The 17,002-nt window shown below is 41.7% G+C and overlaps 1 protein-coding gene across 2 annotated transcripts in view; it reads right to left on the bottom strand.

Annotated features, from left to right (window-relative positions):
* Window positions 1–17,002, bottom strand: part of KIF13B (kinesin family member 13B) — a 203,025-nt gene that overhangs the window by 26,332 nt on the left and 159,691 nt on the right. For both annotated transcript variants that reach the window (XM_070480651.1, XM_070480650.1), the window contains exons 36-37: window positions 11,689–11,800; window positions 4,432–4,565 (exon numbers count right to left, since the gene is read on the bottom strand). In XM_070480651.1, coding sequence (XP_070336752.1) covers window positions 4,432–4,565; window positions 11,689–11,800 — 246 coding nt within the window. The remainder of the gene's footprint in view (window positions 1–4,431; window positions 4,566–11,688; window positions 11,801–17,002) is intronic.

Consider the following 17,002-nt stretch of genomic DNA (forward strand, 5'->3'; position numbering starts at 1 on the left):
CTAGGAGAGTAAAGAATCTTTAACTTCTGGGCAACAGCAGGAAAAAGCGGAGGCAAAGATTGGGTGGCAGTAAGCCAACTATTTTCCCTGAAGGACTTGGAGGGTCCACAGGGAGGGAAAAAAGTAAGAACTTCAACTTTTGGGTATCAAGTCTGATTTCCAAGTGAATAGGATGCCATTATAGTGATGATTACTGTGAAAAACTGGGAAACACTTAAAAAAAATTCCAGTCGGTACAGCAATGTACTTGGTGTTATTTTGAGATTCCATTGTTGCAAAAGTGCCCCATTTTCAAGGATGAAACATCATTTAGGTGGTAATGACTTTAAGCATATTTCAAGTGGCCCTAGTAAGGGAAACCTCTATATTGATATTATCTTTGTATTTCTCTAGATTGACACCGTATCCAAACTGATAGTGGAAATAATAATTTACTTCTCTAAAAGCTTTAGCAAAGATAGCAAAAATGAGAAGAACAGAAGCATCTCTGATCAACTAAGAACAGTTATTCAAACAACTTTAAGAACAGCTCTTCAGTGGAACTTGCATCAGTCTAAGAAAGAAACTTCCTGAATATGCCTTGATATCTCAAATCCCCACTCGGGTGTAATTCTCTCACCTCTGAATGTTAACCACAGTTCTTTACACTGGGTATATTCCAACTATCTAATGCTAACATCTGTACATTCATCAATGGTCAACCAACATACACTTTCCATCAAATCTGCCTCTGCCTTCAAGGATTACACTGTAGAGGAGATAACCAGTGAACATATAAATGTAACTCCTAACAAAAAATTAAATAAGGGAATACACTGAATTATGTATGGTAGAGGCTGTTGTTTTATTTAGTTTGGTTGGTCCAGCGCTCTCTAAATTCAAGCATTTTTGTTTACAGTGGCCTTTCTTGACCCTAACAGTAGCAGATCAATCTACTAGAGACTTACTAACCATACAAAGACTTTGGTGAGGAGCATTCCAAGTAGAAGGAAATGCAAGTAAGAAAACTCTTGAGACCAAAAGGAGCTTCATGTATTCATGAGATCAACAACAACAAAAAGGCCAATCAATGCAGCTTAGCATGGTGCACAAAGAAGAAAATAAAGGGAATAAAGATGAAAGGTCAGGGGGATAGATCACATAGGACACTGTAAACCACAGTAAGGAATTTAGATTTTATTCAGTTTCAGTGAGAAGCAATGGAAGGTTTCAAGCCATGAACTAATATAAGGCCTTGGGAGCTCGCTCTGGCTTCTCTGTGAGTAACAGACTTAGTCAGGCAAAAAGCATCAGCTGATAAGCTGGTAGCCTGCTGTACAATCAGGGCCAGAGATGATGGCTTGGATGAGTGATGAGAAATGGAGTCATCACACTGAAAGTGGTACCTATAAAATTTACTGATGGTCTATTTGTGAGGTGAAGCAACGAGGTGGACATCTGTGCTATACGCTGAGATGGGCATATATTAATATTTCAGAAGTGTTCTGTATGCTGGAAGTAAACAGACTTGTGAGCTGAAACCGACAGCAATGACATGAACTTGTAAAATGTGAATGTCTAATTGACTTGTAAGTGGAAAAGCTGAACGGGCAGTTAGCTCCACGAGGCCAGAGCTCGGGGCGAAGCCTGGGCTGGAGACGGAAATGTGAGCATCAGAAGTGCATAAACAGTATAAGCCACAGAGTTGGACGAGGTCACCCAGGAGGGCGCTCTGGAACCCCTGAATGCTAGCAGCCTGACGTAACAAACAGTCCCGGAACAGTCAACAAGGGAAGCCCAGCGCACGGCTCAGTGCTGAGCCCAGAGATGAAAATGTTTCCTGCACGATGTCAAGTCACAGGAGGACGGAGAAGTGTGGGCAGAGACGCGGCTCTGGTGACCTTGAGAAATGGTCCTCAAGGGACTGTGGTTTCATAAACCAACTGGGAACAGTTCAGATCCACCACTGGGCACCTTCATTAAGGCTACTTTGTATTTATGTTTTCATTTATTTATGAAATGCGAAGCACTGGGGGCCACTTTCTCCAACACCTTTGCGTGTGCGTGCCAAGTTGCTCCAGTCATGTCCGACTCTCGGCGACCCCGAGGGCTGTAGCCCGCCAGGCTCCTCTGTCCATGGGACTCTCCAGGCAAGGACACTGGAGGGGGCTGCCAAGCCCTCCTCCAGGGGCTCTTCCTGACCCGGGGCTTGAACTCGGGTCTTTTATATCTCCTGCACTGGCAGGGGGGTTCTTTACCACTAACAACACCTGGGAAGTCCTTTGCACATATATGCTCAAATAAAGTAAACAGAAAGAATATTACTTAAGGTATCTTCAAAGTATTTCAAGGTTACCTCTCTTAACCTGGACACTGCACAGTGCAGTTTCTACCAACCACTAGACTGCTTTCTAAACCACTGCTCTTCCTCTCATATCCGGAAGAACCAATGACTCACTGGCAAGAGAGGACAGGTTACTTCTTATGGTAGCAGGTGCTCTGACTTATATCAAAACCTTGAAACAGCTTTAAAAGAATAATTGTAACTCTGGTCATCTGAGTCACTGACTTCTAATGCGATTTCAATTTCTTTTAGCTTATGTAACTTCCATCTTCACCAAACAGGAATCGAAAAACAGTGGATATCAAACTTAAATGTAAATGAAAATCACCTTACTGCGTTTGTGTGTGCTGTCATGTCTGGCTCTTTGCAACCCTATGGACTGGACTGTAGCCCACCAGGCTCCTCTGTCCACGGGATTTTCCAGGCAAGAATACTGGAGAGGGTTGCCACTTCCTACGCCAGGGCATCTTCCCAACACAGGGATCAAACCCACATCTTCTGCATTGGCAGATGGATTCTTTACCACTAGTGCCACCTGGGAAGCCCTGAAAATCACCTTGTGGACAGAGGATGAGATGGTTGGATGACATCACCGACTCAATGGACATGGGTTTGGGTGGACTCCGGGAGTTGGTGATGGACAGGGAGGCCTGGCGTGCTGTGGTTCATGGGGTCGCAAAGAGTCGGACACGACTGAGCGACTGAACTGGACTGACATATGTTGTTTAGTTGCTAAGCTGTCCCCGTCTCTCTGTAACCCCATGGACTGTCGCCCACTAGGCTCCTCTGTCCATGGGGATTCTCCGGGCAAGAATACTGAAGTGGGTTGCCATTTCCTTCTCCATTGTGTACTTATAAATGCAGATTATCAGGTGCCCCAAGGTGAGGAATGGGTTCTAAGATCAGGCCATAGTTTTAAGTTACCTTTTTAAAAAGCTACCATGGAAATTCTGGCACAAACAGTCCATGAATCATACTTTGTGAAACAGCAACACAGCGGTTCAGAACAGAGTAAGGTGCGCAGTAACGAACCCTGGGAAATCCTTTTTGCCTACCCTAACCCCCACCAAGTATCAGGTTGGCTATTTCTTTTAGCTTTCACCATCTCAGATTCATCCTGATAACAGTCAAGCACCCTTTATATGCCCAGTCAAATTTAAACATTTCCAAAATCTCAGTTTAATTTTTTTCATCCAATATGAATCTATGCTGATAAAATAAGCTCATATACTGCTAGCTTGAAAAAAATACCTGCACAGCAGCCTTACAAAACTATTACCTTGAATATACACTCATGAACTTAGAAAATTCTTTTAAAGAGTTAAGGTCTCAGGCAAGGACTCGCCTGCACTTTGCGACTTGAATGTTTCAGTCAATGTGGAGAAGCTGATGTCAAAAGACCTATTTCAACAACTGAACTTGCACTGTATGTGTTTTTGAATGAGTATAAATAAATCCTCATTTATCATTTTCTGCTGAATTCACACCTAGAGAAGGCTAGAAACTGCATTTCCAACAGGCTTCCCATGCACCATCACATACAAGCAGTCTCCTGATGATCTGGAAAACCCTTTCACATCTTCTCTGAAACTTCTTCTAAGGCTGGGTAGAGAGTTTCAAGAAAAAGGGGGCCTAAGACAAGTGATCCCTTTTGATATTTAAGTGAAAGAACAGGTAAACCACAGTAGAGGAAAAAGAGGTTGAGCGGCAAGGACGGGGATGATGTAAAATTGTTTGAAATAAGAAATGAAATCAAGAATTAAAAATAGAATTACATTTTCTGTTTGGCAATACACAAACAACGCTAAGTGCACTTCATAAATTTCACTATTGTTGCTCTAAGTGATATTACCATAAATCACATTAGGAGCGTACTTGGCATTTTTTAAAAGCAAAAAGGATTGAGAGTGTCAATACGTTTAAACAGCTCTGTTCTCTTTGACGAGAGTGGGAAGAGAAACTATCAGAGCTTTCAGCAGGTCTGAAAGCCCAGCTCTGACACCCCCACAGCTGCTCCCCTCTGCCCCCCAGCTTCAGCGCAGCACGGGGCAAGGCTGGGCCAGCGGCCTGTCAGGAGCACGTGCACGGTGCTCCCGCGATGCTTTTACCTGATGCGCGAGGGGAGACAGCTGTTTGCCCCTTTTCTCGTCACGGACCGGGAAAAGAGACTTCAGCAGCTTCGGCATCTGGGGCACCAAAGATTTCACCGGGTTCAAGTAGGAGGCCGCGAGGCTACTGAGTCCTGCCGAAGATATTGAAAGGAAAAGAGATAAGGCAAAAGTGATTACAGAGATGCTCTCCTTACTGTAAACTGGCCAAGCATTGTAAGCAAAACAAACAATAAAGATTTTAAAAGGTATACTGGAAAAATTAATACTAAAAAGACATAACAGTACTACACGTATTGTGTGCTCACTCAGTCCTGTCCGACTCTGCGACTCCATGGACCATAGCCCACCAGGCTCCTCTGTCCATGGGATTTCCCAGGCCAGAGTCCTGGAGTGGGCTGCCATTTCCTCCTCCAGGGGACCTATAGTTACCCTCAGAAACAATGATGTTTCCTTTTCCAATTAAACAGAAGCAGTTGGGGGTATTTCTAAAATGCTCTAATATCCAGCGTTCCTATTAAATCCAAAGGGTCACCCAAGCCAGGCCTTGTCATTAACTGATCAAGCACTAATTTAGGCCCTAGAATGAAATGGGACTTTTTACTTTTAAATCATATAGCCAGTGACACACACATTAGTTCTCCATCTAGACTTTAACCTCTTCATAAAGTCAAGGACAGTATCTTATCCAACTTTAATTTTTCATGCTATTTACTGAATGAAGATGATGAAACTGACCTTTCAAGAAGACAGTAGTGTTTGGGTTGTATTTATAAGTGAGGGACATGTCCTGAACCAACCCTGTTCCTACCTGCTCTTAATACCAAAGGCTAGGGTCAGACACACAGATGACGCCTGTGATATTAGGAGACTTCTTCTGTCCCTTAGTGAATAAAACTAAATTTTCAGGAAAATCTAATCCAAGACATAAGTGATTAAAAAAAACTGTACCCTAATTAACACTTTAAAAAGAAGCCAGTCAACCTGAGGCATCTATATGAGAGGCTGCCTTAAGAGAAGCACACGACCGCCCCTACCTCCACTCCCCAAAGGCCTGAGATGAGGCAAGTTCATCAGCAACACAGCTGGTACATGAACCTGTACAGTCAGAAGGTTTCACGTTTTCCTTAATTGAGTATCTTATCTCTAAGTAAACTATGAAAAGTTACATAAGGTTATTTTGCAATCATGAGCACAGTCACTAAAAATATAAACCAAAGAGATAGCTATCTGCCATGAGAAATATCAAAACTGAGTTCAAAAATGTCAAACAATTTATGTGTGTGTGTGCTCAACCATGCCAACTCTTTGTGACCTCATGGACGGCAGCCTGCCAGGTTCCTCTGTCCATGGCATTTCCCAGGCAAAACACTGGAGTCAGTGGCCACTCCCTTCTCTGGGGGATCTTCCTGACCCAGGGATTGAAGCTGTACCTTTTGTGTCTCCGACACTGGCGGGTGGATTCTTTACCACTAGTGCAAACACTTTATAAGAAAGCAAAAACAGGGATGAAAGAAACAAAAAACAGGAGTCAGGAAATTCCCTGGCAGGCCAGTGGTTAGGCTCCACACTTCCACTGCTGAGCGCCCCAGGTTGGGGAACTAAGATCCTGCAAGCTGCATGGCATGGCCACAGAAAAAAAAGAGAGATCCCAACATAAAAAAAACTTAAGAGGAATAAACAGCCAGAAGACAGAATCACCTAAATGCCAAAGGAAAAAAATTACAGACAATCCAAAGTTTTACATGCAGTTAAACTAACATCCCAGAGTGAGACGCTGCTATCATTGTTTGGTCACTCAGTCCTGTCTGACTCTTCACAACCCCATGGATTGCAGCCCACCAGGCTCCTCTGTCCACGGGACTCTCCAGGCAAGAGTACTGGAGTGGGCTGCCATCTCCCCCTCCAGGGCATCTCCCCGGCCCAGGGACTGAACCCACGTCTCCTGCACTGGCAGGTGGGGTCCTTACCACTGAGCCGCCAGCGAAGCCCAGAGTGAGGATGACCCCCAGTCAAATGCATAGCTAGTCAGTGATCAAGCAAAGGCTGGTCACAAAAGGAGAGACAATCCGACACGATGAGTCTCCTAAGGGAAGCACATAAAACTACTCATTTATTTATCCCACCTTCTGCCCCTGCCTCAAACTAGCCTGAATCTGACCACGGCTTCAGATCTAACCACCAATTTACAGGAAATACACTGGGCAGGCAATTATGCTTAAATAACTTGGTTAGGATGGCAAAAATAAAAATATACAGAGTCTACGGCACAAAACCTGGTCTCGTCACCAAATACAAACGCAACAGGGAAAAAAGATGAAGAAACACATACTGACTAAACAGAAGTGTGTGTGTGTAGGTGAGTCGGCTCAGTCATGTCCAACTCTTTGCAACATCATGCACTGTAGCCCATCAGGCTTCTCTGTCTGTGGAATTTTCCAGGCAAGGATATTGGAGTCAGCAGCCATTCTCTTCTCCAGGGGGTCTTCTTAACCCAGGGATCGAACCTGGGTCTCCAGCACTACAGGTGGATTCCTTACCATCTGAGCCACCACGGAAGCCCCAGGACGTATCTACTAACCAGAATGTGTGAACTTAACTTGAATTTTCGTTCCAAATAACTAAGAGATGCTCTTGATTCAACTGGAGAACTCTAAACACTGGCTAGATGTTTAATCATATTTTGTGATTATTTTTAATTTTTCTTCTTGAAACATCGCTGTGGGTATTCCTTTAGAGATATATGTACAAACATTTACAGATGAGACAGTGTATGAGATTTGCTTCAAAGTCACCCTGAGCAGCTGTGGAGATGTAGTGGGAGCACAGATAAGGAAGCCTAGTGATGCTCTGATCATCCTGAAATCAGCACGGGGCACTCGAGGGCACCACATGTCACTCTTTCTACTTTATATACCTGATATTTTCCACAGTAGAAGGATTCTTCAAAGTGAGAGCAAAATAAAAACTTTAAACATACAAAAGAAAGAATCTGTCACTAAAAAAAAAGATCACTAGTGATGGATATATGATGACTAAAAAAGAAACTAAACTCAGAAGCATGCAGGAAGAGGAGTAAGAAGTAACGATGAGCAGAACAAAGCTCATTAGAATTTTTTTTAATTCATGGAATTTTAAAACAAAGTAGTACTCTATGACCAAATAATTTCACCCTCCGGTATTTGCTGCACAGAAACGTTACTAAAACACTGATACACAAACAAGTCACAGTAACCAAAAAGTGGGAACAAACCAAATGTGGATAAACAGGAGAGCCGGTTAAAACTGTGATAAATTCCACTGTGATAGTGGTCTCTCTCAACAGTAAAAGGAATAAACTGCTGATACGTGCAAAGGTATGAATGACTTCAACAGATACACTGAGCGAAACAAGCCCAACACAAAAGAGTACATACAATATGATTCCATTTAAGGAAACCGAAGAACAGGCAAAATAGTGAGATCTGAACACTGACCGACTGTGGCAAGTAACTGGAGTCATATAATCTTCTACAGCTTGACTGTGGTATAAGTTACATGAGTAAATAAATCTGTCAAAACTCATTAGGTATGACTCATAGTCAAGAAAAATGCAGCCAGAAACAGATCATGAGATTGGTCCTGATGCTAGATTGAGCAGATAAGGATTTTAAAAGCACTTTTTATACAAAGGTACAAGGACAGAAAGAGTAATATGGCCTTAATATATAAAAAGGAAAGAAATAATCAGCAGAGAAGTTAAAACTATTTTAAAAAGAAGCAAATGGAAATTCTAAAACTAAAAAGAATAATAACTGAAATTTTAAAATTCTTGGTTGTGCTTAATAGAAGACTATAAATGGCAGTAGAAATTATCCAATCAGAAGAAACACAATTAAGATAAAAAGACGAAAAATAGAACAGAGTTTCTGCGACCCGTAGGACAATATTAAACAATATAACGTGTGCAATTAGATTCTCAGACGGAGTAGAAAGAGAGAAAAGGACAGAGGAAGAAATGTAATGAACTAGCAGCTGAGTATTTCACCAAATTGTTGGGGAAATCTCAATGTAGAGACCCACGGACACTGGTGAAATCCAAGCAAGATAAACACTAAAAATACTACACCTAAGAACATCATTACCCGACCGCTGAGAAGAAAAATAAAGAGAAAAATTGGAAAGCAAACTATGTAAACAAAGACATATTTCACGTAGGGGGAAAGTGACATAAATGATGGCTGAGTTCTCATCAGAAAAGAGGTCTAAAAGATGATGCAGTGTCTTTGAAGTGCTAAAAGAAGACAAGTTATCAACTAAGAATTCTCTATCCAGTGAAAATATCTGTCAAAAAAAAAATGAAATAAGAGACATTCTCAAAAGGAGAGATCTTCCTTCTTAAGGAAAACTGTACAATAAGAAATAATACAAGATATTCATCAGGCTAAAGAGAAACAGTATCAGATGAATATACGATCTTCAGGAAGGAGTAGATAGTGACAGAAATAATAAACAGGAAGGAAACTATAAAAGATTATCTACAGTCTCTTAATTTCCTTAAAAGACAAATAGCTGTTTTAAAGCCAAAAAAAAATTAGGTAAGGTGAGTCCATAGCATCTGTAAAAGCGAAAGATACAACCATAATGTAAAATAAGGGGGGTGGGGGAACAGGGAAAGGGAACTATTCTGTTGCAAGACTCTTAATTATGCAGTGTGAAATGATAGGTTATTAACTCTTAAGAAGACTGTGGTGAAGTTAAGGACACCTACTAGAATTCTTTAACAAAGACATTAATAAATAAACATTGTTTGTTGTTTTCAGTTACTAAGTCTCTTTGCACATCTGACTCTTTGCGACCCCATGGACTGTAGCCTGCTAGGCTCCTCTGTCCATGGGATTTCCCAGGCAAAAATACTGGAGTGGGTGGCCCTTTCCTCCTCCAGGGTATCTTCCCAACCCAGGGACTGAACCCATGTCTCCTGCATTGGCAGGCAGATTTTTTACCACTAAGCCACCAGAGAAGCCCTAATAAATAAATACAGGTATTAAAAAAGCCAAAGATAAAATAAAATACTACAAAATATTTTTAAATTAACACAAAACAAAAAAGATTATAGTGGAAATAAATAAAAAGGCCAAACAGAAACCAACAGCAACATGGCAGACATAATATTATATGTAAAAGAACTAAACATTGCAATTAAAAAGCAGAAATTGTCAGACAAGATTAAAAAAGAAACTCTATACCTAAATATGCATAATCACTCTACAGATACACATAGGTTAAAATTATAAAGACTGAGGAAAAGATACACCATGCAAGCAATCTGCAAAAGAAAACTGGTGTGGCAAAACTAACATCAAGCACAGATTTCAAAGTCAGACTATTACCAGAAAAGTAAAGGGACAATTCATAATGAGAAACATCACTTTATCAGCAAAAAAAACAACCCAATGTGTGTATACTCAATAACAGAGATTCTAAATTAATCATGCAGAAACTGATATAATTATAGGAAAAAACAGACAATTTCACAATCATATATATTCAATGCCTTTTCTCAATGATTGATAGAACAAATATGGGGGGGGAAAGTCAGTAACGTTACAGCAGATTTGAACAAGGACATCAACCACCTTGACCTAACTGACATACACAGGACACTGTGCCCCAAAATAGAAGAGACCTTTCCAAGTATACATAGAATGTTCACCAAGATGGAATATAGTCTCAAAAAATTTTAAAAGATTGAAATTTTGAAGAGTCTTTTTTCTGAACATTGTGGAATTTAAAAGGAAAGCAATAATAATAATATACCCTCAAGATATATAAAAATTGAATTAACATACTACCCAGTAACTCATAGGTGAAAGAATAAATCACAGAAAAATTAGAATATCTGGAATATAATGATAATAAAAGCACATCATGCCCAAATTTGTGGAATGAAGAAATAACAGACATCAACAAAACAGAAAATAGAATCAAATTTGGCTCTGTGGGAAGATTAAGAAAACTTATAAACCAGTCTCAACTATATTAAAGAAAAACAGAAAATAAAAATTATCTATTCAGAATAAAAATAAGGAACCTTACAGATTCTATAAACATTAAAAGACCAATAAAGCAAACTGTAACATTTATGAAAATTAAGTAATCTGATGAAACAGAAACTTCTCTAAAAAACATAATCTTTGAAAACTTACTTACAAAGACATAGAAAAAGTTAAACTTTTAAGAAACTGAAGTCATGATCTCAAATCTTCCCACAGTGAAAATTCCAGACCCAGAGAGCGTCACTGGTGAATCTTACCAAACGTTTAAGGAAGTAGTAAGACCAAGTTCACGTAAGTTCAGGGACTTCGTCATAAAAGATGATGAAATTTTTCTCATCATTTTGTTGTTCAGTTGCTAAGTCGTGTCCACCTCCTTGTAACCCCGTGGACTTCAGCATCCAGCCCTGTCCCTCACTATCTCCTGGAATTTGCTCAAACTCATGTCCATTGAGTCAGTGATGCCATCCAACCATCTCATCATCGGTCGCCTCTTTCTCCTCCCGCCCTCAATCTTTCTCATCACTTTATGAAATCAATATAATCATGATACAAAACCTAAGCAAAGACGTTGTTATAAGAAAGGTATATATATTCACCGTAGGACACATACACTAAACTCTCAACAAAATATTAGCAAACAGAATCAAACAAATATGAAGGACAACACATCATAATCAACACATCATTTCTCACAGGAATGCAAGATAAAGCCAACAATCAAAACAATGTGACTCAACATATCATAAGAAACGGAGGGGCTTCCCTGCTGGCTCAGTGTAAAGAACCCACTTGTCAATGCAGGAGAGACGCGGGTTTGATCCTCGAGTGAGGAAGATCCCACATGCCTCGGTGTAACAAGGCTTGTGTGACACAACTACTGAGCCTGTGCCCGGGGGCCCGGGACCGGCAGCTACTGAAGCTGGTGCGGTGCAGAGCCTGTGGTCCACAGCAAGAGAAGCCGCTGCAGTGAGAAACCCGAGCACACAACTAGAGAGGGGCTCTCACGCGCTGCAACTAGAGAAAAGCCACGAAGACCCAGCACAGCCAAAGATAAGTCCGTCAGTAAAAGTACAGGAAAAAAAGGGGAAAATTCAAACAGGCATTAACTAGTAGGACTTGGTAGAAAATCCTGATTTAAATGATTTTTTTTTAATGTAAACTATTTCTGAAAGATACTCATATTTTACGAGAGTGACTGAAACACAAAAAGATAACTGACCTGGATCAGGAGAATGGTTACTCTGGGGAGAACCACGGAGTGCTGGGGCAGCTGGAGCGATTCCTTTGGAAACTGCAGTTTGCGATACATCCTGTTGACTTTCCCACCGGCCCTATTAAGGACAAAATCGGTCATTCTGACTATCAATCAATTGTTTAAAAATTTAAAGATACTGAAGAGAAGACTGTTACACATTTCTAAAGCTTTATTCTTGATAAGACATGAGAAATCTGATTACCTGAGCATAACACTGTTAACAGCATAATACTATTCTTCTTTACAGAATTGATCTCCCTAATAATACTTCCCACTTGGATATCCCCTTCAGTTACAATTTACAGTCTCCTAATACTCTTTCTCCTGTATCACTGCATCTCACAAAACATGGATATAATAAGGAATTTTCTGAAATGCTCCTCCTGCTCTGCTCCTTAGGCCCTTTCTGCTCTTGTTCCTCAAGATACACTTTTCCCCCCAAAGGACTGTTTTTATTTAAGTTTAAAAATTTTAAATTTCAAATTAAAATTATTTTTAAACTTTAAAAAAAATTGACTGGCCACATCACATGGCATGTGGGATTTTAGCTCCCCCACCAGGGATCGAACCCACACCCCCGGAAGTGGAAGTGCAAAGCCTTAACTACTGGACCACTGTGTAAGTCTCAAGACACCTTCTTTCACTTCAGATTCTCGATGGAAACCCAGGAACCACTCTAATACTGTTCAGGTTTCTTCTCCTCTGCTAACATACCATTCAGGAAAGAAACACTCCAGAACAGCATATTATCAAGCCTCTCATTTTTAACAGATACTAAAAATGAGTTCTAGTTAAGCCCAAACCAAGGAGTCACAAGTTCCCACACAGATCTCTGAATGAACAAATCTGATTGTTCTTTCAACTTGTCTCATAGACACTCAGTTGCTCAGTCCTGTTTGACTCAGTCATGTCTGACCCCATGGACTCCAGGAGGCCAGGCTTCCCTGTCCATCACCAACTCTCGGAGCTTGCTCAAACTCATGTCCATCGAGTCAGTGATGCCATCCAACCATCTCGTCCTCTGTCATCCCCTTCTCCTTCTGCCTTCAATCCTTCCCAGCATCAGGGTCTTTTCTAATGAGTTAGCTCTTTGCATCAGGTGGCCAAAGTATTGGAGCTTCAGCATCAGTCCTTCCAATGAATATTCAGGACTGATTTCCTTTAGGATTGACTTGTCTTGTAAACTCCCATGAAAGAGATTTTGTTGCATGATACAAGAACAATGCCCATCAGGTGATGGAGTAATTTACTTTTCTAGAACTTATGGTGAGCCATAAAAATGGTCATCGCACCAAAGCACTCTGAACATCAGTCCCACCCAGTAAAGAAATAAACCTCCGCCCACACTACCAGCACAGAAACCAGTAATGGAGAGAAGATGCAAATCTTTCCAAAGCTGTACATCCTCTTTAGTCCTTTGATAGTCACTCTTCTTTTCCAACCCAGTTTTTAAAATGGTATTTTCTGTTAGATTAAGCTACTACTCCCCAGATGAGGGACCCTGATGATCACCTTGCATCTTTATTAGTAATCGCCTGCAAAGTAAGCTCTTTGCTGCTCCTGAAGATGGATGGAGGTAGAAAGCCCTCTTAGGTTGCCAACATGTATTGGAAACCTATTTGCTTTTAGCAGCAACCTAAGTACCGATCATAAAATCAATAAGCCCTAAGTGATTCAGATCCTGTTTACTTAGAGAAAGCCACTTTCTGGGGGAGCTCTCTCAGCACCTGATATTTTTTTTTCTGTGTTTGCTTATTTGGGACCACGCTGGGTCTCCGTCGCTGAACGGGCTCTCCTCTGGTTGCGGTGCTCGGGCTTCTCACTGTGGCGGCTTCTCCTGTCGCGGAGCGCTGGCTTCCGCGCGTGCAGGCTGCCGCAGCAGTGGCATGTGGACTCAGCAGTCTCCGCTCCAGGTCTCCAGAGCACAGGCGCAGCTGTCACGTGGCAGGTGGATCTTCCCAGACCAGCCATCGAACCCGCGTCTCCTGTGCTGGCAGGTGACGTCTTTACCACTGAGCCACAGGGGAAGCCCAGCACTTTATATTTCAGAATGTGGTCAGATGCTCAGCATCAGGAAACAAGGGGGCAAAAGACACAGAAGAGCTGACGAGGATGAACTCTGAGCGCGTCACTGTAGGCGCGTTTGTGTTACCATGAACCACACGCTGATTCACACACTTTGTTTCATTAATGTTTTCTCCTTTGACTTCAATTATCTGTCTGGAAGCTGCAGTTCTGTGTGCGCTGGGACGTCTTAATCGGGTGTTGGAACAGCGAGGTCAACACTTTGGAACTTCTCAGGGGATGTAAAGCTTCATGCTGTGTTCACGGGATTAAGTTCACGCCTGGCTGTTCTGAAGACAACTTACTCGATTTGAGGATAAATTTGCTTCCATACTTTAGATTTGTCTTCCTTGTTTGGCAGCTGACACAGTAGTACTCTGGCCCTTAGGAAAACCAAGCAGCTAATTTGAAGTCAGCCCCTCAGCTGTGCAGTGTGGGTCCAAGGACAAATAACAGAGGTGTCACCTCTTCCCCAAGGCACACTCGGGGCTCTGCTAGCTTCCCGGGTAATTTTTCCCAGCTGGCACTCCCACACACAGTGTTACTCCCGAATCTGAACAGAGGCAATAACTCTTACTGTCTCATATATTCAAATATCTCAAGTGAGAACCTTTGAAAGGATGCTCACCATTCTTACACAGCGCCTCAGCCATATTGCTAACTCTATAGGAGAATGAAAAACGGAGACATTTCATTCATCCATCTCCCTTAACCGTCATCTTGACCTTGAGAAATCTCATAGTCTTGCCGACCAGGGACAGGGACACAGAGTATCTCAAATCGCTCTGGGACAGAACGGGCTCTGCTTGGATGATAAACTGGGTACAGCACTGCGCCCCCCCTCTTTCTGACCCCCGCAGATCTCTAGGGAAACACTCCACTGACATCACTCACTAGATTCTTCTTCTCCGGCAGTACATATCCATTCTCTTGCCAGAAGCAGAATCTGGTTCAGGGTCTAGCAACACACACTGCCCCCCAGGGACAAGGCAATTCGTGTCTTTCCAATAAATCTCACAGGGCTTCCCAGGTGGCTCAGCAGTTAAGAATCCGCCGGCCAATGCAGGAGACCCAAGTTCGATCCCTGGGTTGGGAAGATCCCCTGGAGATGGAAATGGCAACCCATTCCAGTGTTCTTCCCTGGGAAATCTCATGGACAGAGGAGCCTGGTGGGCTACAGTCCACGGGGTCACAAAGAGTTGGACACAACTGAGCAGCTAAACAACAAGAATAACAATAAATTTTATATCCTTGGCCACTCCAGAGTGATTCTCCCACTACTGAAATGTTGGGGGAGAAAAAAGGAAGCACCCCAGTTAAAGGTACTTCAGAAGGAGATGAACTCAAGACAATGAATAAAAAGGACTTGGCCAGACACTGGACCTTTCTGCCATCATATGGGCTCAGTTCTCAAAGTGAAACAGTATTGCTTTCTTTTTTTTTTTTCACTTCTACCACTGTAACCTATGCTCCATTACAGAACTCTTGGAAAGATAATTATGAGATGTTTCTGACACTTTTTACCTCTATCAGCCTTCAAGATCAGCCACGAAGGAAGGATGTGAGAGTGGAAATTCTGGCTTTGTTTTGGGTCCCTAAACTAGCATCATAATTAGTAGGAATTATTTGTGCTAACAGGCCGAATTCAAAGATATAAAAAACCCTACTCAAGTAACAATTATGCTTAAAGGCAAAACCCAACAGGAAAAAATGCAGAAGGCGGTCAGCTGACTCGAGGATGCGGTTGGTCCCTGCAGGGACCTCCAGTTCTCCTGCTATTGTTCTCCAGAAAGACACAAATGCTTTGGGTGTTCTCTACAGAGATCTGGCTTGGATCAGGAAAGTGACAAAGAGGTAAATGAAGTGCTAGTGACACGCCAGGTCCAAAGGTGGCTACTAACGCAACTCAAGAAGAGGTGACTCACCTTTGGCACCAACCATAACCAGTGTCGGGCTGAATAATTGCAGTTTTCTGGAAAGTGATAGAGCCAAAAAATACAACTCAGCTTTGCTAACTGAATAGTCATTCAGACTTTTGGCTGAATTTTTTTTTAATATTTATTTGGCTGCATCGGGTCTTAATTGTGGCATGCAGGATCTAGTTCCCTGACCAGGGGTCAAACCCAGGACCTCTGCACTGGGAGCACGGAGTCCTAACCACTGGACTACCAGGGACGTCCCTGGCTACTTTTAGTTGCATTGAAAACTCCATTTGGAAGATGACTAACATCTCACTAACTTATTTAAAAATATATGATTTCATTTAAAATGGCTTTAGTAAGTAATATCAGTTATTTTTTCTTGACAGAGTTTCTTAAATCACTAACAGTCTCAACACACAGCCATTGTTTAAATGGAAAAACGATCTATTGGAATTAATTCTGCAACTAAACTATGAATCTAATCTGGTAGACTGGTCATAACAAGTTTGCTAAGTTTTCATTATATCTATTAAAAAAAAACCTGCCTAACAATAATGATAAAAGAGCCAGTAACAGTAAATAAAAGCATCACTGCAATTAGGAATATTTAATATTTTTAATTGAAAGCTTATCAAGAGTGATTTCTTTTAGGCCATAAAGTGAAATTAAAAGTTAAGGGTAGTTAATAAAAATTCAATGTATCTTTCTAAGATTAATTAGCTCATCCATTCCATCTTGGTGGAGCTCAGTAAACAATTCCAATTTTCATAGGTATGGAGCATCAGTGAATGAGGGCAGGCAAAATGTGGCTGGCCGAACTCCAAATGTTAAGAGGTCAAAGTGCGAGAATGTTTTAGTACCTTACCACTTGCTCTCACCTCCCCGAAAGCACTAATCCTAGCGAGCTCTGCTCTTGCCTCCAGCCATAGTTTTTAGTGTTACTCTGCTCCCAACTAACTAATCTCCGCCATGATGTTAACGAAAATTCGGAGGGAAAGGCAGACTCAAACCTCCTCTGCGGTCGTTCCCTACTTCTTTAAGTAATTTGAACTAATCCTGCTGTTGTGTTGTTACGTGGCAGGCAACAGAGCACGGCAGGTTCTCTGGCCCACCGCGCTGATTCCACAGTCAAGGAAAAAGGGACAGACATGCAGATAACGGGACAGAGAACCCGGAAGCAAGTCCCCACAAGTCTGCAAGGTAGATGCAACTAACGGGATTATCATTTTCAATTATTTTAAAATACAGTTTCTAGCGTTTTAAGCGGTGATTCCAGGTTAAAATTGTATCCC

Source organism: Odocoileus virginianus, chromosome 18, assembly GCF_023699985.2.
Source record: "Odocoileus virginianus isolate 20LAN1187 ecotype Illinois chromosome 18, Ovbor_1.2, whole genome shotgun sequence".
Lineage (NCBI taxonomy): Eukaryota > Metazoa > Chordata > Mammalia > Artiodactyla > Cervidae > Odocoileus > Odocoileus virginianus.